The sequence below is a fragment of the Palaemon carinicauda genome, chromosome 8 (assembly GCF_036898095.1).
Source record: "Palaemon carinicauda isolate YSFRI2023 chromosome 8, ASM3689809v2, whole genome shotgun sequence".
Taxonomy (NCBI): domain Eukaryota; kingdom Metazoa; phylum Arthropoda; class Malacostraca; order Decapoda; family Palaemonidae; genus Palaemon; species Palaemon carinicauda.
This window is the reverse complement of record NC_090732.1, coordinates 144,033,580-144,055,542: the sequence shown is the minus strand read 5'-3', so window position 1 is coordinate 144,055,542 and position 21,963 is coordinate 144,033,580. Positions and strand designations below refer to the sequence as shown.

General features: G+C 44.7%; 1 protein-coding gene across 1 annotated transcript in view; it reads left to right on the top strand.

Annotated features, from left to right (window-relative positions):
• Positions 1–21,963, top strand: part of LOC137645018 (rab-like protein 2A) — a 102,405-nt gene that overhangs the window by 15,678 nt on the left and 64,764 nt on the right. The window contains exon 2 of the mRNA XM_068377885.1: positions 14,611–14,720. Within this exon, the coding sequence (XP_068233986.1) occupies positions 14,611–14,720 (110 nt within the window). The remainder of the gene's footprint in view (positions 1–14,610; positions 14,721–21,963) is intronic.

The window sequence follows — 21,963 nt, the reverse complement described above, 5'->3', positions numbered from 1 at the left end:
ATCCCTCCAGTGGCGACTCATGTCCCGGTGGAATCGACTCCCCGGACACCCATATCCCCATGGGACCTGCGGAAGTGACGGACCTCCAGTGGTTGGTGGCAGACGAGAACCTACGAAAAGGAGTGCATCTTCTCATCCTCCCCCCGGATTTGATGCTGTTTTCGGATGCTTCAAAAAAAGGGTGGGTGGCCCACGTGCTGCACCACACGACCTCAAGCCTCTGGTCAGAGTCAGAAAAGTACCTCCACATAAATCTCCTAGAGATGAAGGCCGTCTTTCTAGCCCTTCAACAGTTTCAACAGTACCTGGCAAGTCACTCTGTGGTGGTGATGAGCGACAACACCACAGTAGTGGCCTATATCAACAAACGAGGAGGTACTTTTTTGCAGCAACTATCCCATCTAGCAGTAGAGATACTGAGATGGGCCGAAATCCACTCGATACCACTATCGGCACGCTTCATTCCGGGCAAAAAGAATGTGCTCGCTGGCAACCTGAGCAGAGATCTTAGATAGTGAGTACCGAGTGGTCTTTGGAACATCTAGTAGCCAACAAAGTCCTGACTTTGTGGGGTTCTCTGACTGTGGACCTCTTCGCAACGGCCCTGAACTTCAGGCTCCCGCTGTACTGTTCCCCAGTCTCAGACCCCAAAGCTCTCTGGCAAGATGCTTTCCAACAACGGTGAGACAACATCGACGTTTATGCCTTTCCCCCGTTCTTTCTGATGATGAGGGTACTCAACAAGACTAGAACATAAGTCAATCTTTCAATGACGCTCATAGCTCCGCTATGGCATCCTGGACCTTCTGCAACTCTTAACGGAGCCAACAAGAGAACTCCCTCCACGACACAATCTACTCAGACAACCACATGCTAGCATCTTCCACAAAGCCGTAGTTTCGCTACGACTTTACGCCTGGAGACTATCCAGCATCTCCTCGCTGTGAGAGGATTTTCGCAGAAGTTGCTGTCAGGATGTCTGGACATGTGGGAAAGTCATCCGCAGCAGTCTACCAGGCAAAGTGGAAAGTCTTCTGTGGTTAGTGTCGTGGAAGGGGTATCTCTCCACTCGATGCCACTATTCCAACAATAGCGGAGTTCCTCGTGTATTTGCGTCAAGAAATGCTCCTTTCAGTCTCGGCAGTGAAAGGCTATCGCTCAGCCTTAAGTCTCGCCTTCAGGCTGAAAGGAATGGACATTTCCTCATCGCTAGAACTTTCTCTACTCATACGTAGTTATGAATTTACCTGCCCTCAGTCGGAAGTGAGGCCTCCCCCATGGAACGTGGTTCAAGTTCTCAGGTCTTAGAGACCTCCCTATGAACCATTACGCCAGGCATCAGATCGCCACCTAACCTGGAAGACGGTGTTCCTGCTAGCTTTGGCCTCGGTCAAGCGAGTCGGCGAACTTCATGGTCTCTCGTATAACATCGCCCATTCAAGGGGATGGGGGAAAGTAACGTTCAGCTTCGTCCCTGAGTTTATTGCTAAGACTCAGAATCCAGGAGTAGCGGATCCTCGATTCAACTCCTTCCGGATTTCTAGTCTCCGTACTGTAACAGATGACCCAGACCATCTCTTACTATGCCCAGTAAGGAGCTTGAGGCTGTACCTCAAAAGAACAGCCGCAGCCCGTCTTCATGAGACAGCACTATTCGTCAGCACAGGAAGGACTAAGAGGAGGGTCACCAAGAACACCATCTCTGCATGGATTTGCAGGGTCATTGACCTGGCACTGAATCCAGACCCTTCTCCGTCACGTCGCCCTAGAGCACATGATGTCAGGGGCATAGCTATGTCTCTGGCCTTCAAAAGGAATTTTTCAGTGACGCAGGTTCTTCAAGCTGAGGTGTGAAAATGTCAAACAATGTTTACATCCTACTACCTGCAAAACGTGACCCACAGGAGACTCGATACGTTCTCTATCGGTCCTGTGGTGGCTGCACAACAGCTGGTTTAAAACCTCAAGCTCCTTATTGGACAAGTAACAGAAGGTTGAGGGCATTGTTACCTGGTTTTAGTCTGCATGAATGAAAAGGTTTGACTGGCCCTTATTCTTTTCTTCATCATCCCCTCTCTTGGGGAAAGCAGCATCCTGGGTTCTCTGCATAGCTGATCTCAAACCACTGCAGGTAAACATGCTCCCTTGTGTTCCTAGTATTAAGATTAATACTGTTACGTCCCCATACCCTGACGAGGTGGTATTGGGAAAGTCCTAGTGTACAAGTTTCTATCTAAAGAACTTCAGAACAACTTTCTAGGACGAGTCTCACTTTTTCATACCTTCACACACACCTTGCGTAGGCCGCAGACCTTGCATAGCAAGGTTTTAGCGAGGTGCAGGGGTTCCATATTTCTTGGGTGCTTACACACTCAAATAAGGAGCCCCCCCGGGCAAAGCCAAAAGCCAGACTGGCAGGGATGTCCACTCTTCCTAATGGGTGAGTCACCTCTATTAAATAGTGTGGTTTGTATTCCTGTTGTGGAACAAATGACAAATTCGTAGATAATTCGTATTTTTCCTAAGTATACAAACCTTAGCTATTTAACCAAACTTGTCCGCCAGCCCTATCCCCCTTGAAGTCCTACCTCCAAGCAAAGTGAGCTCAAGCACAGGTGGGGGGGGGGGGTTTAGCAAGCTACCCTCCCCTACCCCCCCGCTAACTAGCGGTGTGGGTAGTAAACCCTCGTTAAAAATTAATGGCTTGTCATTTCAGCTATGCCGAAAGTAATACCCCTATCAAATAGCTAAGGTTTGTATACAATAGTTAGGAAAAATACAAATTATCTACAAATTTGTCATATTACTGTAATCTTTAAATCTATATTTCTTCCTACCTAATTAGCAATAGAAAAAAAACTTCAAACAATCACACTTTCAAAACCAACACCATCTTCTGTTGTCAGAATAAAAAAGCATCTGCTCAAGACATTTGCTACTGTCCTAACCTATCTAGCTCTCTCTCTCTCTGTGCCTTAGTCTTCCATGTGGAGAGGTGGAAGGAGATCATCTTTAATTTTGTACCAGCTTTTGTGGCCAAAACTCATTACCTGTCGTTGCATGAAGTTATGTTCAAGTCCTTCTCCATTCTTTCTCTATGTAAAGCGTTGGTTGGCAATTGAGAGCAGATGCTTTTGTGTCACGTAAGGACTCTGCTCTGTTATCTGTAGAGGACCCAATACCTCAGGCCTGAATGTCAGTGACTCTTCCTTAGCACTGGCAGGACTAAGAAAGTTGTGATGAAACATTATCTCTTTTTAACTTTGTGAAGCAATCGTAAAGCATACGCCTCGACTTTTGAAAGGATCAAGGTCCAGCTAGGATTGGAACTCTTGAAGTAAGGGGTACAGGTCCCACTCTTGCTTTCAAGAGGAATTTTTCAGTCGGCCAGGTTTGTGTTAACACCAGACCAACTTCATGGCTTTGACACTTTCATGCTTGGTCTTATGGCTTCTGCTCAAGTACAGTAATTGTGTAGGAAGCTAAACTCCCATACGGGACAGTAAGCATTTTGTCAATGGTAGCATATTATTGCAAGTCATGAACGAATGGCTCTTCTTCCTTTTTCTACCCCATTTTGGGGACGAAGCGGTCGAAGCGTTATTCGCTGGATCTAATTTCATTTTGGTAAGCTACACTTCTGAGCCCCATTCTTTCGAATATAAAGAATTATCACCCAAATCTCCCTAAACGATGGGAAGGATGGTGAAATAAATATTGTTGATCATCATACAGCAGGTATATTATTCCGGACTGCTATCCCCTTTAGGAGAAGGGATCCCTCATTTGACAATATACAGTACTAATCTTCTTGGACCGGCCAGGTCCTATCAGCCTATTCATCCTTATGATAGACAGATAGGAAGTTGCTGGAGTCATCTCCTTTATTCCCATATGGACCAGGTAGATTAACATTTCCAGTGAAGAAAAAGAACCAACTAGTATGGTTATAGGACTTCCAAACCATCAATCAGTGAGTTTCCTTATCCAAAGGAAGAAAGGTTTGTATACATATAGTAATTTTTCAATATTAATCTTACCCGGTGATCATGTAGCTGCAGCTCTGCTGCCCGACAGAAAAAACCTACGGGCGGGATACGCCACGATCGCTATACAGGTGGGGGTGTACAACAACAGCGCCATCTGTCGAGTAGGTACTTCAGTACTTCTTGTCAACAAAGAACCAATTTTCTCTCTGTCGTGCCACCGGCAAGACCTACTTGATACGCTGTTGTTTCTGGAGTTGATTTTCACGCTATTTGGTGATGTATTCTCTCTAGATATTAGCTTTCGCTGTACAGGAGTTATTATCAATACCTTATCAAGCTTTATTGATTAGATTTTGGATTATTTGTTGACGACTTGGATAGATTTTGGATTTCCCCCTTTGACTAATTCAAGATGTCTGACCCTACTCAAGTCCCCAAGTACAGGCAGTGTAGCGCTAGGGACTGTTCTAGGCGTCTTCCAAAGGCCTCTATAGATCCTCACACCGTTTGTTCCAATTGTAGGGGTAAAGCCTGTCAATTGGAAGATCGATGTGAGGAATGCGCTGGGCTTTCGGAATTCGATTTTCAAGAATTCCTTAAGAATGCACGTAGGCTAGAGAAGGATAGGATCAGGAGGAGTTCGTCTCGCTCTTTTGATTTTCCTCTCCCCATGCCCCACAACCTATTCCTTCCCCTGTAGTGGTTACACCCGACCCTTCTACTAGCTCTCAGCAACCCTCGATGGCGGACATGATGCGTGCCATTCAGGCTCTTGGTGACAGAGTTGAGTCATTAGCGAATGACCGCAATCAACTCTTGGCCGACGTCAAAGAGTTGAAGGAGAAAAGTGCAGTGGGAAGTGTAGTGAGTGCAAGTGCTGTGAAAAGTGTCAGTGTTACGCATGAGGGTGCATCTGTTCGTGCCAGTCGTCCTCCCAGTCCGGGACCTCTTGCAAGCTCCCAAGCCCAGGGGAGAAGCAATGTCGAAGGACCAAAGGGTTCGACAGGCCTTGATCAGCGTACAGATGTACCCTCAGTGGTTGCGGACGTATCTTGCAGAGATCGTCCCACCCACAAACAGACGAGTGAGCCCATTCATTCCTCGTCTGCGGAAGAAGTTTCTCGTCAGAAACGCTGGACCAAGGTCTCACGACCTCTCAAGCGCAAGGTCCCTTCCGAGCGAGTCCAACGGCCCAGGTGTAGCCACTGGGTCAGTTCGGACTCGCCGCAGTCTTCCGAAGACTGCACACCTCCCAAGAGAGGTAGAGTGGTTCCGCAGCAGGCAATCACTCCGTCTGTTGCCGCACCAACCGCTGTAGACCCTAAGTGGTCTATGCTGCAGTCTATGCAGACTCAGCTAGCTTCCTTCATGCAGGAGTATCGTGCTGAGAAGGTTGACGCTGCACCCGTTAACCTACAACCTGCCACGGTTGTGCGCTCAGCAGACACTACGGCTGCCTGCTCCCACACTCCGGCTGTGAGAGCTCCACCACCGATGCGCAGTCGACCCTGCCAGACGCATGTTGACGTTAGCTGACGTGCGGCACCCTCCGTTGACATGCGTGAGCTACCGCATCAGCAGTGGGAAGGTGCTGTCAAGCTGCCGTATTTTGACGCAATGCGGCAGTCTCCGCAACCCACGGCAGTCCCCACCATGCACCACCACTCCGCTTTTGTTGTTGCCAGCTCTCAGACTGACCAGCAGCGGCATGATGTTGGATCCAGTGCAGCTACGCATGCACCCGTGCTGCCGGATTCAGCCGTTCAGCTTTCTTCTCCTCCTTTGCCGCTTCCTCCTCAGCATTCGGATGAAGGAATCTCTGATGACGACGAAGCTGCGCATTTGGACGATCAACACTCCGACATAGAGGAACCCAAGACTACGCCTCCCTCCTTAGACTTTAGGAAAGTCCTTGCCCTGTTTAAGGAGTTGTATCCGGACCAGTTTGTGTCTGCAGCCCCACGCTCACCTCCCTCTGAGTTCGCTTTAGGCATGCAGTCAGCAGCTCCTGCCTTTACGAAGCTCGTACTCGCGCGCTCATCCAAGAGAGCTTTAAGGGTACTGGGAGAGTGGTTGCAGGCCAAGAAGCAACTTGGGAAGACATCCTTCATCTTTCCACCGACCAAGCTTGCTTCCAAATATAGCGTCTGGTATGCCACGGGAGAAGATCTCGGCTTGGGAGTTCCTGCCTCTGCCCAGGGCGACTTCTCAAGTCTGGTAGACTCTCCCCGCAGACTGGCTATGAGACGCTCCAAGATTTGCTGGACCTTTTCGGACATGGACCATCTTTTAACCCTGGATAGGTACGCTCCTCGGACACCCCTTTAAGGGTATACTCGGACGCGAATGACCCCGACGCCAAAAAAAATTCTTGAAAAATCAGTTTTTGCAGTAACCTCCTTTTTTCTTTTGCCAAAAAAAACTTCAATGAATGCTTAAAACAACTGTAAAGATAAATACTATTCATCTGCAGAAAAACTATTTATTATAAATATTTTAAAAAATTAAGTAGAAAAAAAAAGACCTGACATAAAAATTCATAAAAAAAAAGTTTATACATATATACACAAATCCTTTTAGGAATTGATTCTTGAATGTTTAGGACACATCTTGATGTATTTTGGATGAAGTCAGACCCATGGAGGTGAAGATCTGAAATGAGAAAAAAAGGGTAACTTTTTTTGGCCAAAAAAATTTGTCCAAATTTCATGAATTTTTTTGGGTACCCAAATGAAATAGGAAGTGGCTAATTTTTTTAGGGAATAAACATATGTTATCCTAAAATAGAAATATGTAAAAAAATCTTCATTATTTTGTAAATTACATTTATATCAGGGGCCATATCTAGAGGTAATTTTTTGAGTACTTAGAAATTTCGTAAAAAAATACATATATTTAATATATAATATGATATTTATGCAGGTAAAAATATACCAAAATATCACAAATTCTATAGGGAATAAGAATATATATAGAGAGGGCAGCTTACGCTTCGGATATGTCCACAAAATGGCCGCCAACCACACTGACTCAGACTCCCTAATCTGCCACTTGAAATGTAGGAAGGGTATGTCAATTTCAAGGTGTTATTTACTAATCTAATTATTATTGGATATGCATAAAAATTGTATGGTGGGTTGCTGGATAATTGTCGATTATTTTACGACTATAAAATTAAAATTCTGACCCAAAAAATTTTTTTTGAAGGGAAATAAAATCGAAAAAAAAAAAATGTAAAACAATATAATATTTTAGCTAAAAAAATTTGATGATATTCAATCAAAAAAGAAGTAAACAAAATTTTCCGACAAATAAACATCTAGAGGAATCATTACTCTGTGATAGTTCCTTAGTACGTAGTAATTTTGAAAGAATTGGGAAAATATGAAAAAATGGCAATCACCGGAAAATCGAACACATACCTATATATACGCCATATCTGGCTAAAAAAAAAATAGGCATGGGTAGCCAGATCATCTAGAAACACTTTCCAACACTATAAAAATATAAGTTTTGCGACACTACTTGCCAATTCCTTACGGTAACATGACTAAGCAAAAAAATGCAAAACAAATAAAAAGGGGCACTCGCGGAAAAATGGCTAACATTCTAATATACGGCATTTCAGAAAAAAAAAAAATTCAGTCACGTGCTAGGCAAACCATCAAGGCACATTTTCCGACAAATAAACATCTAAATGAATCATTACTCTGTGGTAGTTCCTTAGTACGTAGTAATTTTGAAAGAAATGGGAAAAAACGAAAAAATGGCAATCACAGGAAAATCGAACACATACCTATATATACGCCATATCTGGCTAAAAAAAAAGATAGGCATGGTTAGCCAGATCATCTAGAAACACTTTCCAACACTATAAGATTATAAGTTTTGCGACACTACTTGCCAATTCCTTACGGTAACATGACTAAGCAAAAAAATGCAAAACAAATAAAAAGGGGCACTCGTGGAAAAATGGCCATTCTAATATACGGCATTTCAGAAAAAAAAAATTTCAGCCACGTGCTAGGCAAACCATCAAGGCACATTTTCCGACAAATAAACATATAAATGAATCATTACTCTGTGATAGTTCCTTAGTACGAAGTAATTTTGAAAGAAATGGGAAAAAACGAAAAAATGGCAATCACAGGAAAATCGAACACATACTTATATATACGCCATATCTGGCTAAAAAAAAAATAGGCATGGGTAGCCAGATCATCTAGAAACACTTTCCAACACTATAAAAATATAAGTTTTGCGACACTACTTGCCAATTCCTTACGGTAACATGACTAAGCAAAAAAATGCAAAACAAATAAAAAGGGGCACTCGCGGAAAAACGCCCAACATTCTAATATACGGCATCTCAGATAAAAAAAAAGACATGCACGTGTTAGCCCAACCATCAAGGCACACTTTCTAACACATAAACATGAAAAAAAAATCAATAATATACGGCAATTCCTTACTACGTAGTAAATTTTTACAAATATTGAAAAAAAAACCAGAAATTGGCAACCGCAGTTAAATACCCAATATACCAATAACTACGTCGTATCTGACAAAAACAAAATCACGCATGGGTAGCCAGATCATCTAGACACACTTTCCAACACTAAAAAAGCAAAAGTTTTACGACACTATTTGGCAATATCTTACGGAAAAATGACTTGGCAAAAAAATGCAAAAAAATGAAAAAGGGGCACTTGCGGTAAAATGCCCGACATTCTAATATACGGCTTCTCAGATAAAAAAAAAGACATGCACGTGTTAGCCCAACCATCAAGGCACACTTTCTAACACATAAACATGAAAAAAAAATGAATAATATACGGCAATTCCTTACTACGTAGTAATTTTTACAAATATTGAAAAAAAACAGAAATTGGTAACCGCAGTTAAATACCCAATATACCAATAACTACGTCGTATATGACAAAAACAAAGTCACGCATGGGTAGCCAGATCATCTAGACACACTTTCCAACACTAAACAAGCAAAAGTTTTACGACACTATTTGGCAATATCTTACGGAAAAATGACTTGGCAAAAAAATGAAAAAAAAATGAAAAAGGGGCACTCGCGGTAAAATGGTCCTCGTGGTGATGAACGACATTTTAACTAAAAAAAAAATCATGCACATGGTAGCCAAACAATCCACCAAGACTTTCCACAACTGATAACCTATACAAGTTGCACCATTCTACGACAATTTCATAATACGTAATAACTTTGATAATTATGCAAACTACCTTAGAAGGGTAAACTCGGTCGCGCTCGACCCCGACGCGTCTCAGAAATCGGGGAAGGAGTACAGCTACAGCAATGCACATCTGGGCACTACTAGAGCGTGTAGGGGAGACACCTCCTGCAGGTCGATCACCCACAAATTCAGTCACGGGGGTGAGTCACGTTAGAAAAACCTGTATTTTTTTGACGCTCGGGGTCGCAAACGACCGACCGTACCTATCCAGGGTTAAAGGGAGTTTTCCGGGCGTTTGAGATCTTCAACTTTCTGGACTGGTGTTTGGGAGCGTTGAGCAGAAAGACCTCCCCTTCGGATAAGGACTCTGCCATGCTTATCATGTCATGCATGGACAAAGCCATTCGGGATGGGTCTGGCGAGCTTGCGGCTTCTTTCGTGTCGGGAGTTCTTAAGAAGCGAGATCACCTTTGCTCCTTCTTGTCGGCGGGGATCACACCATGTCAGAAGTCAGAGCTGATGTTTGCTCCGCTATCCAAGTGTCTCTTTCCTGAAGAGCAGATCAAGGGGATTGCCGCCTCGTTGATCCAGAAAGATACCCATGACCTGGTGGCGTCATCCGCACGTAAAGTCACAGCTTTACCTTCCGTGCCTAGACCTAGGATGGACACACCAGCGTCTAGGTTCATTCCGCCCTTTCGTGGCAGAACCTCCAGCATAGGAGGTACCCGTGCCGATAGTCAACGTGGCAAAAAGAAGAAGGGTTCCAAGTCCTCAAAAGGCAGAGTTTGATTGCCATCTTCTCCAGACAGCAGTGGGAGCCAGGCTCAAGAACTACTGGCAGGCCTGGGAGAACAGGGGTGCAGACGCACAGTCTGTGAAGTTGCTCAGAGAGGGGTACAGGATTCCATTCTTACGCAAGCCCCCTCTAGCAACAACTCCCATCGACCTCTCTCCCAGGTACAGAGAGGAGGACAAGAGGCTAGCTTTACAGCAAGAGGTGTCTCTCTTGCTACAAAAGGGAGCGGTAGTCTTAGTCCGGGACCATCAATCCCCGGGCTTCTACAACCGTCTCTTCTTAGTAGCGAAGAAGACAGGAGGGTGGAGACCGGTGCTAGACGTCAGTGCTCTAAATGTCTTTGTCACCAAGCAGACGTTCACCATGGAGACGACGAAGTCGGTGCTAGCATCGGTCAGGAAGGAAGACTGGATGGTTTCGTTAGACCTAAAGGACGCATACTTTCACGTCCCCATCCACCCAGATTCCCAACCTTTCCTAAGGTTCGTCTTTGGGAAGGTGGGTTACCAGTTCCAAGCCCTGTGCTTTGGCCTAAGCACGGCACCTCTAGTGTTTACCAAACTGATGAGGAATATTGCCAAATTCCTGCATTTAGCAGACATCAGAGCCTCCCTCCATTTGGACGACTGGCTTTTAAGAGCTGCGTCAAGTCGTCGCTGTCTGGAGAATCTCAAATGGACTATGGATCTGACCAAGGAATTGGGTCTCCTGGTCAATATAGAAAAGTCCCAACTCGTTCCATCCCAAACTATAGTCTATCTAGGTATGGAGATTCAGAGTCAAGCTTTTCGGGCTTTTCCGTCGGCCCCCAGAATCAGTCAAGCCCAAGAATGCATCCAGAGCATGCTGAAAAGGAACCGATGTTCAGTCAGACAGTGGATGAGTCTAATAGGGACGCTTTCATCGCTGGACCAGTTCATCGCGTTAGGGAGACTCCACCTCCGACCCCTTCAGTATCACCTAGCTGCTCACTGGAGAAAGGACATGACGCTAGAAGCGGTCTCAGTTCCTATTTCCGAAGAGATGAAGTCTGCACTGACTTGGTGGAAGAACAGCATTCTTCTCAAGGAAGGTCTACCACTGGCTGTTCAGACCCCCGACCACCTTCTCTTCTCGGACGCATCGGACACGGGCTGGGGTGCGACACTGGACGGTCGGGAATGCTCAGGCACGTGGAATCCGGATCAAAGAGCACTACACATCAACTGCAAGGAGCTACTGGCAGTTCATCTGGCCTTGAGAAGCTTCAAGTCCCTCCTTCTAGGCAAGGTGGTGGAGGTAAACTCCGACAACACTACAGCCTTGGCGTACATCTCCAAGCAAGGAGGGACTCATTCGAGGACGTTGTTCGAGATCGCAAGGGACCTCCTCACCTGGTCAAGAGATCGAAAGATATCGCTTGTAACGAGGTTCATTCAAGGCGACATGAATGTCATGGCAGACCGCCTCCGCCGGAAGGGTCAGATCATCCCTACAGAATGGACCCTTCACAAGAATGTTTGCAACAGACTATGGGCCCTGTGGGGTCAGCCCACCATAGATCTGTTCGCTACCTCGATGACCAAGAGGCTCCCAAATTATTGCTCACCGATTCCGGACCCAGCAGCAGTTCACGTAGATGCCTTTCTTCTGGATTGGTCCCATCTAGACCTTTATGCGTTCCCCCCGTTCAAGATTGTCAACAAGGTACTGCAGAAGTTCGCCTCTCACGAAGGGACAAGGTTGACGTTGGTTGCTCCCCTCTGGCCCGCGAGAGAATGGTTCACCGAGGTACTGCAATGGCTAGTAGACGTTCCCAGGACTCTTCCTCTAAGAGTGGACCTTCTGCGTCAGCCGCACGTAAAGAAGGTACACCAAAGCCTCCACGCTCTTCGTCTGACTGCCTTCAGACTATCGAAAGACTCTCAAGAGCTAGAGGCTTTTCGAAGGAGGCAGCCAGTCAAAATGGGAAGTCTTCCGAAGCTGGTGCAAGGCGAATTCAGTATCCTCAACCAGTACCTCTGTAACGCAGATAGCTGATTTCCTTTTACACCTAAGGAAAGTAAGATCCCTATCAGCTCCTACGATCAAAGGTTACAGAAGCATGTTGGCAGCAGTCTTCCGCCACAGAGGCTTAGATCTTTCCAACAACAAAGATCTACAGGACCTCCTTAAGTCTTTTGAGACCTCAAAGGAGCGTCGGTTAGCCACACCAGGTTGGAACTTAGACGTGGTTTTAAGGTTCCTGATGTCAGCAAGGTTCAAACCGCTTCAATCAGCCTCTTTTAAAGATCTCACTTTGAAGACTCTTTTCCTCGTTTGCTTAGCAACAGCTAAAAGAGTCAGTGAGATACACGCCTTCAGCAGGAACATAGGATTTACATCTGAAACGGCTACATGTTCCTTACAGCTTGGTTTTTTAGCTAAAAACGAACTCCCTTCTCGTCCTTGGCCCAAATCGTTCGAGATTCCAAGTCTGTCCAGTTTGGTTGGAAACAAACAAGAGAGAGTACTATGCCCAGTAAGAGCTCTTAAGTACTATTTAAGATGTACGAAGCCATTACGAGGACAATCAGAAGCTTTATGGTGTTCTATTAAGAAACCTGCTTTACCGATGTCGAAGAACGCAGTTTCTTATTACATCAGACTTTTGATTAGAGAAGCCCATTCTCATCTGAATGAGGAAGACCATGCTTTGCTGAAGGTAAGGACGCATGAAGTTAGAGCTGTCGCTACTTCAGTGGCCTTCAAACAGAACCGATCTCTGCAGAGTGTAATGGATGCAACCTATTGGAGAAGCAAGTCAGTGTTCGCATCATTTTACCTTAAAGATGTCCAGTCTCTTTACGAGAACTGCTACACCCTGGGACCATTCGTAGCAGCGAGTGCAGTAGTAGGTGAGGGCTCAACCACTACATTCCCATAATCCCATAACCTTTTTTAATCTTTCTCTTGAAATGCTTTTTATTGTTGTTTTTGGGTTGTACGGAAGGCTAAGAAGCCTTTCGCATCCTGGTTGATTTGGCGGGTGGTCAAATTCTTTCTTGAGAAGCGCCTAGATTAGAGGTTGTGATGAGGTCCTTTAGTGTGGGTTGCAGCCCTTCATACTTCAGCACCTAGGAGTCGCTCAGCATCCTAAGAGGATCGCGAGGCTCAGTAAGGAAGACGTACTTAAAAAGGCAGAGTAATGGTTCAAGTCGACTTCCTTACCAGGTACTTATTAATTTTATGTCTGTTATTTTGAATAACTGCTAAAATGAAATACGGGATACTTAGCTTCTAATGTTAACATGTATGCTGGTCTCCACCCACCCCCCTGGGTGTGAATCAGCTACATGATCACCGGGTAAGATTAATATTGAAAAAAGTTATTTTCCTTAGTAAAATAAATTTTTGAAAATACTTACCCGGTGATCATGAATTAAAGGACCCTCCCTTCCTCCCCATAGAGACCCAGTGGACCGAGGAGAAAATTGGTTCTTTGTTGACAAGAAGTACTGGAGTACCTACTCGACAGATGGCGCTGTTGTTGTACACCCCCACCTGTATAGCGATCGCTGGCGTATCCCGCCCGTAGGTTTTTTCTGTCGGGCAGCAGAGCTGCAGCTACATGATCACCGGGTAAGTATATTCAAAAATTTATTTTACTAAGGAAAATAACATAATTGACAAATTTTAAAAGTAATTTGTATTTTTCCTAGCATTACAAACTAAGTCCTTCAAGTTAAACTTCCCTTCTCCCACCCCCCTCAGTCCTGACCTAAAAGGTCAAAGTAAAGAGCTTCCGACTGGGTGGCAGCCAGGCTTCTCGCCCAAACTTACCACCGGTCATTAACTATCTCGTTAATGATTTCAATGGCTGCTCCAGTACATGCTCTAAAACCTATGCCTATGTTCCAGGGAACCAGCCATCCGTTGAGATACTACCTCTAGAGAGTTATGAGGTCTTTTGACTGGAAGGACACCCCAAAATCAAACCATTGTTGTCTAGTCTTTCTTTAGGGTACACTCAAGCACACTATTCTATCTTATTTCACTTCCTCTCGTTTTGTTAAAGTTGTTATAGTTTATATAGAAGATACAGTATTCATTTACTTTAATGTTGTTATTCTTCTTGAAATATTTTATTTTCTTTGTTTCCTTTCCTCACTGGGCTATTTTCCCTGGTTGAAGCCCTGGACTTATAGTATCCTGCTTTTCCAACTAGAGTTGTAGCTTAGCAAGTAATAATATTAATAATAATAATAGTAATAATAATAATAATAATAATAATAATAATAAAGGACTGAGGCCTGTTTAGCTAGGAAAAAAATTACTTTTGAAAACTGCTATTATTCTTAACTATACAAACCTGAGTAAGTGTCTACTCGGTGAGCCAGCAGGGTTGGTGAGGTCTGCCCACTACTTGCCAACAACTACAGACACCTATATTATTTAATAGCCAAGTTCAAACTTTGTTGAAATCACACCTATTAAAGATCTGGTTTGTATACTGTGTTAAAAAAAATAGAAATCATTTTAAAGATTTGTGATACAGTACTGCATTTGAGTTTCAATAAAAAAAGTCGTTGGAGTTTGTGTTTTGAGATGTCTGTATTGTATATTGTACTGTATTATTTAATGCAATAATTTCCAGGCTTGTTGAAAGATTCCTTATGGATGGATACCAGCATCAGCAACTTTCAACTTTTGCTTTGACACTGCACAGGTATCGCACTAAACTTGAAGACAAGGACATATTGGTAGGTTGGTATCATGATAGTTTTACAAACTTTTTATTGTAGTAAGACACTTGAAGGAATTCCTACTGTACTGAACACTGTTCAGTTATTTTGATAGAGTAATTACAAACGTTGTTTGTTCCTATGCAACATACAAACTCTCCTCCATTTTCCTATGTGACATATGAACACTCCTCCTTGAAGTAGGGATATTATTTCAGTGCAAGCTAGAATCTGTTATTAAAGTTAGATAACAAGCTGTTATCCAACTGGGTAGTTAGTTGAAGAAAACTCACTTTTGTTTTGGTCACTTTTGTTTATGGATGTGCCGACAGCTCCTGGAATTTAAACTATCTAATTTTTGTATGTTCCGTAACCGAAACACAAACCACGCTTTTTCAATATTAAACTTACCCGATAATCATGTAGCTGTCAACTCCGTTGCCCGACAGAATTCTATGGAGGGATACGCCAGCTATCACAATACTAGAAGGGGGTGTACTTACCAGCGCCACCTGTGGCCAGGTACTATAGTACTTCTTGTTGACACCTCCTCAATTTTTCCTCTGTCGTGCTTCCGGCAAGACGTTCTGGGATACGCTTATGTTCTTGGAGTATTTTCACGACTTTGGTGAAGTATTTCTCTTTGATTTCGGCTGTCGCTTTACTGGAAACTTCTATATTAGCTTAGTTAGCTTTTGGAATTAATTTGATTAATTATGGTGACGAAGAGAGTATGAACTCTCTTTCACCTTTAAATGGCCGACCCTTCCCTTAGACGGAAGTGTTGGTGTCTAAGAGAGTATAGACTCTCTTTCTTAATTTTGCTTAACAAAAGTTATAGATTTATTTTATATCTCTCCGCCTCTTATAGGCCTCTTCGATTAACTTCCTTTTATTATAAACTTATTAAAATTAATTTTTATATTTGTTTATATTCGACCTTCCTAATAGTAGGCGGTCTTTTCTTGGTACCGAAGTTAATTAACATTGAGCCCGTCATTTCGGTTTTACCTGTTAACATATTATGCTATTTTAATGTCTTTGAAAGAATTTCTTTGATAGTCTAGTACTGTTTTCAAAGTTGAACTAACGTTTTGTTTTGTCTCTGCAGTTGTTGACGTTCAGAACGTTCAACTTGCGCTCTATCGTTACGATAGAGAAAGAATTTTCACGGTTTCACGTTGCAGTAAGAGTAACCGTGTCTAGCGTTTTGTTCATTCTTTCTTAACTTAATGGTTTTAATCCTAATAAAGGAACTTTTCATTTTGGGAAATATTTCAGTTTTTTCCTTTAACAATAATATGTTTTAACGATATATATGATTGGGCTCTTCTCTCAGGTTCTAAGTCAAGAGAGAGAGAGAGAGAGAGAGATAGAGACGGAGGGAGAAAGAGGAGGATAAACGTTTCATTCAAGCGAGTAACATTGTTATCGTTTTGCTCTTCTCCCTAGTCTCTTTAGGGGAAGAAGGTAAACGTTTCTAGAGTGATCTAGTGTTTAGTCTCTTTCCAGCCACTGAATTATTTATCTTTCATTAGATTTTTCTGTTACATTTTAATTCTGTTTTCTCAATTACTAACTTTTGAGAAAGGATAGAATTGCGTGTTTCAGGTACAAACCACTTAAAGTTTCTAGTTCAGTGAAATAAGTGCAAACAGAAAATCAAGTGATAAGTGCTTAGCGCAAAGTGTGTCAGTGTTGTGCGTGAGGGTACTTCTGTGCGCGCCAGTCGTCCTCCCAGTCCGGGACCTCTTGCAAGCTCCCAAGCCCAGGGGAGAAGCAATGTCGAAGGACAAAAGGGTTCAGCAGGCCTTGATCGGCGCACAGAAGTATCCTCGGTGGTTGTGGGCGTGTCTTACCGAGACCGTCACTCCCACCCGCAGACGATTGAGCCCTTATTTTGCTCGTCTGCAGAAGAAATTTAGGGGAGAAAACGCTGGTCTCAGGTCTCAAGACCTCTTAAACGTAAAGTCCAGACCTATGCCAGACGTACGAAGTTAGAGTTCAACAACCCGGATGCAGTCATTGGGTTAGCTCTGACTCTCCTCAGTCATCAGTTGAATGCACTCCGCCTAAGAGGAGTAAGGTTCTGCCGCAACAGATCTCTGCTGTTAAGGCTTTACCTCAGCAGACCTTAGTGTCTGCCGACCCCAAGTTGACTCTACTGCAGTCCATGCAGTCACAACTTTCGGTCTTGATGCGTGAGTGTCGGGCTGAGATGGTTGCGCCTCCGCCTGCGCTCGCTCCGCCTGCGCTCGCTCCGCCTGCGCTCGCTCCGCCTGCGCTCGCTCCGCCTGCGCTCCCTCCGCCTGCGCTCCCTCCGCCTGCGCTCCCTCCGCCTGCGCTCCCTCCGCCTGCGCTCGCTCAGCCTGCGCTCGCTCAGCCTGCGCTCGCTCCGCCTGACCGCAGTACCACCTGCCAGGCGTACGATGTTGAGCCACGTTATGAGTTTACTGATTCCAGTGGTGTGCAGCTCCCTCCGCCTTCCTTAAGGCAACCTCAGCAATGGGAACAGGAGGCTTATACCTCTCTTCCTCCGCTTCCACTTGCTGTTCCACCAGTGAGGCAACACTCGCTTGAGGTACAACCTCTCCCATCCATGAGTCAGTCTCCTCAGCTCTCGCTGCAGCGAGCTCAACCCTCCTCAAGGCAAGCACCTTAACACCTTAGCCTTGCGCCTCAGGAGCCTCAACTTGCGAGATTTTTACTGCGTTCTGCGCAGCCACTACCTTTTCGCTCCCAGCTCACACCGCAGGAACCTCAACTCGTTCCTCAGGAACTTGCTACTGCGCATCCGCCAACCACTCAGCAAGCGCAACCCTTGAGTTCAGCCACTCATGCCAGGAGTCAGCCTCCTCCACCCATGCGCCTACCTTCTGCTGCTTCCTTTGATCAGCCTTTGCAGACTGAGCCTCAGGTGTTCCCTCAACAGAGTCTTGAAGAGGAAACCACAACTATTGTTGTTCCAGCTCGTTCTGACTCTGCTGTTCAGCATACCTTACCTCCATTTTCAAACCTTATGATAATGGAGGTTATTTGTATTACTTATAAAAATATATTTGTATTCCTTGCAATATATTTTTAACAATATCGCAAAATATGGCAAAAATATGAATCATGAGTTATGAATGTAAGGTAAATATTATGTTGATATTAAAACCCCATGCAAGCATGCATAAAGCACTCTAGCACTGGTCATGGAATTTCTGAGAAATGTTAAACGCCATGCACACGCTCTGCTTACCTTACAGCATGCTCTACATACAGCATGCTCTGCTTACAGCATGCTCTGCATACTACATGCTCTGCATACAGCATGCTCTGCATTCAGCATGCTCTGCATACAACATGCTCTACATACAGCATGCTCTGCATACAGCATGCTCTGCATACAACATGCTCTGCATACAGCATGCTCTGCTTTCAGCATGCTCTGCATACAACATGCTCTGCATACAGCATGCTCTGCATTCAGCATGCTCTGCATACAACATGCTCTACATACAGCATGCTCTGCATACAGCATACTCTGCATACAACATGCTCTGCATACCTTACCGCATGCTTCTCAGTCACATCTTTGGTTGTTGCCAACTCACTAGACTGTCAAGCAGTTTCATAACGTTGCCTTCTAGTCTGCTGCTTTTGCACCAGTGAACCCTCACTGAGAGAACTTAGCTTTTCTAGGATATGGTCCCTGTAGATGAGAAAGTTCTTTTCTCCCTCCTTCTGATATTCCCTTGAGGACTCTGTCATTTGGAGGGAGCCTTTAGCTGCATAGCCTCCTATGGACTTTTATTTAAGCATAACATGCTTCCAGGGAAGGTAATGGTTCCACTTCAGTCGCTAATCCCGTCTGTTACCACACCTGCTCCCATAGACCTTGAGCTGTGTTGCAAGACATGCAGTCCAAGCTTAGTCCTTGTTAGAGGATTTTTTGTTTACGGAGTCAATGTGTCACGGGGAAGACGTTCAACAACCAACAGAAGTGACTTGTTGTGACGCAGTGCGGCAACCTCAGCAACCCGATAAGGAGTTGTCTGTACGACCCAGACAGTCTAGACAGATTCGGGTTGTCACTGTACTTCCTCGCTTGCCCATGATTGACAGTTCACAGACTGTGCAGCAGTACCATGATCTTGTGTCCGGCTCCGTCAGACGACTGGCTTTTAAGAGCTCCCACAAGTCGTCGCTGTCTGGAGATTTTCAAATGGACTATGGATCTGACCAAGGAACTGGGCCTCCTGGTCAATTTTGAGGAGTCTCAGCTCGTTCCATCCCAGACCATTGTCTCCTTGGGTATGGATCTTCAGAGTCGAGCTTTTCGGACTTTTCCGTCGGCCCCAAGGATCTTCCAAGCCCTAGAATGCATCCAGAGCATGCTGAGAAGGAACCGATGCTCAGTCAGGTAGTGGATGAGTCTAACAGGGACACTTTCATCGCTGGCCCTGTTCATCGTGTTAGGGAGACTCCACCTCCCCCCCCCTTCAGTATCATCTAGCTGCTCACTGGATAAAGGACATGACGCTAGAGACGGTCTCAGTTCCTGTTTCCGAAGAGAGGAGGTCTTCTCTCGCGTGGTGTAAGAACAGCTTTCTTCTCAAGGAAGTCTACCTTTGGCTGTTCAGAAACACGACCGCCGTCTCCTCTCGGACGCATCAGACACGGGCTGGGGTGCGACTTTGGACGGACAAGAATGCTCGGGAACATGGAATCAGGAGCAAAGGACACTTCACATCAATTGCAAGGAGTTGTTGGCGGTTATTCTGGCCTTGATAAACTTCAAGTCCCTCCAGCTTAACAAAGTGGTGGAGGTGGACTCTGACAACACCACAGCCCTGGCTTACATCTTCAAGCAGGGAGGGACTCTTTCGTGGAAGTTGTTCTAGATCGCAAGGGACCTACTCATCTGGTCTAAAGATCGAAAGCTTCTGGTAACGAGGTTCATTCAGGGCGGTATGAATGTCATGGCAGATCACCTCAGATGGAAGGGTCAGGTCATCCCCATAGAGTGGACCCTTCTCAAGAATGTTTGCAGCAGACTTTGGGCCCTGTGGGGTCAGCCAACCATAGATCTGTTCACTACCTCGATAACCTAGAGACTCCTGTTGTATTGTTCTCCGATTCCAGACCCAGCAGCAGTTCACGTGGATGCTTTTCTGCTGGATTGGTTCCATCTCGACCTGTATGCATTCCCGCCGTTCAAGATTGTCAACAGGGTACTTCAGAAGTTCTCCTCTCACAAAGGGACACGGCTGACGTTGGTTGGCTCCGCTCTGGCCCGCGAGAGAATGGTTCTTAGAGGTACTGCAATGGCTGGTCGACATTCCCAGGACTCTTCCTCTAGGAGTGAACCTTCTAAGTCTACCTCAAGTAAAGAAGGTACACCCAATCCTCCACGCTCTTCGTCTGACTGCCTTCAGACTTTCGAAAGACTCAAGAGCTAGGGGCTTTTCGAAGGAGGCAGCCAGAGCGATTGCCAAAGCAAGGAGAACATCCACTCTCAGAATCTATCAGTCTCAAGGGGAAGTCTTCCGTAGCTGGTACAAGACCAATGCAGTTTCCTCAACCAGTACCACTGTAACCCAGATTGCTGACTTCCTGTTATATCTAAGGAAAGTAAGATCCCTTTCAGCTCCTACGATCAAGGGTTACAGAAGTATGTTGGCAGCGGTTTTCCGCCACAGAGGCTTGGATCTTTCCACCAACAAAGATCTACAGGACCTCCCTAGGTCTTTTGAGACCTCAAAGGAACGTCGGTTGTCCACTCCAGGCTGGAATCTAGACATGGTCCTAAGGTTCCTTATGTCATCAAGATTTGAACCTCTCCAATCAGCCTCTTTTTAGGACCTCACATTAAAAACTCTTTTCCTCGTGTGCTTGACAACAGCTAAAAGAGTAAGTGAGATCCACGCCTTCAGCAGGATCATTGTTTTCACATCTGAAACGGCTACATGTTCCTTGCAGCTCGGTTTTTGCTAAACGAGCTTCCTTCACGTCCTTGGCCTAAGTCGTTCGAGATCCCAAGCCTGTCCAACTTGGTGGGGAATGATCTGAAGAGAGTACTTTGCCCAGTTAGAGCTCTTAGGTACTATCTAAAAAGGTCTTAACCTTTACAAGGACAATCAGAAGCATTATAGTGTGCTATCAAGAAACCTTCTTTTCCAAGTTCTAAGAACTCAGTTTCTTACTATTCAGGCTTCTGATTAGAGAAACACATTCTCATCTGAAGGAAGAAGACCTTGCTTTGCTGAAGGTAAGGACACATGAAGTGGGAGCTGTGGCTACTTCAGTGGCCTTCAAACAGAGCCATTCTCTGCAGAGTGTTATGGATGCAACCTATTGGAGAAGCAAGTCAGTGTTCGCATCATTCTATCTCAAAGATGTCCAGTCTCTTTACGAGTACTGCTACACCCTGGGACCATTCGTAGCAACGAATGCAGTAGTAGGCGAGGGCTCAGCCACTACATTCCCATAATCCCATAACCTTTTAACCTTTCTCTTGAATACTTTTTATGGGTTGTACGGTCGGCTAAGAAGCCTTCCACATCCTTGTTGATTTGGCGGGTGGTCAATTCTTTCTTGAGAAGCGCCGAGGTTAAAGGTTGTGATGAGGTCCTTTAGTATGGGTTGCAGCCCTGTATACTTTAGCACCTTTGAGTTGATTCAGCCTCCCAAGAGGAACGCTGCGCTCAGTAAGGAAGACGATCTTATTAAAGGCAGAGTAACGGTTCAAGTCGACTTCCTTACCAGGTACTTATTATTTCATTGTTATTGTGGATAACTGATTATATGAAATACGGGATACTTAGCTATCCTTTAGTCTTGTACACTGGTTTTTCACCCACCCCCCTGGGTGTGAATCAGCTACATGATTATCGGGTAAGTTTAATATTGAAAAATGTTATTTTTATTAGTAAAATAAATTTTTGAATATACTTACCCGATAATCATGATTTAATCGACCCTCCCTTCCTCCCCATAGAGAACCAGTGGACCGAGGAAAAATTGAGGAGGTGTCAACAAGAAGTACTATAGTACCTGGCCACAGGTGGCGCTGGTAAGTACACCCCCTTCTAGTATTGTGATAGCTGGCGTATCCCTCCATAGAATTCTGTCGGGCAACGGAGTTGACAGCTACATGATTATCGGGTAAGTATATTCAAAAATTTATTTTACTAATAAAAATAACATATTTACATAGGGTATTACTTTCGGCGTAGCTGAAATGACGAGCCATTAGATTTTAACGAGGGTTAAACTAC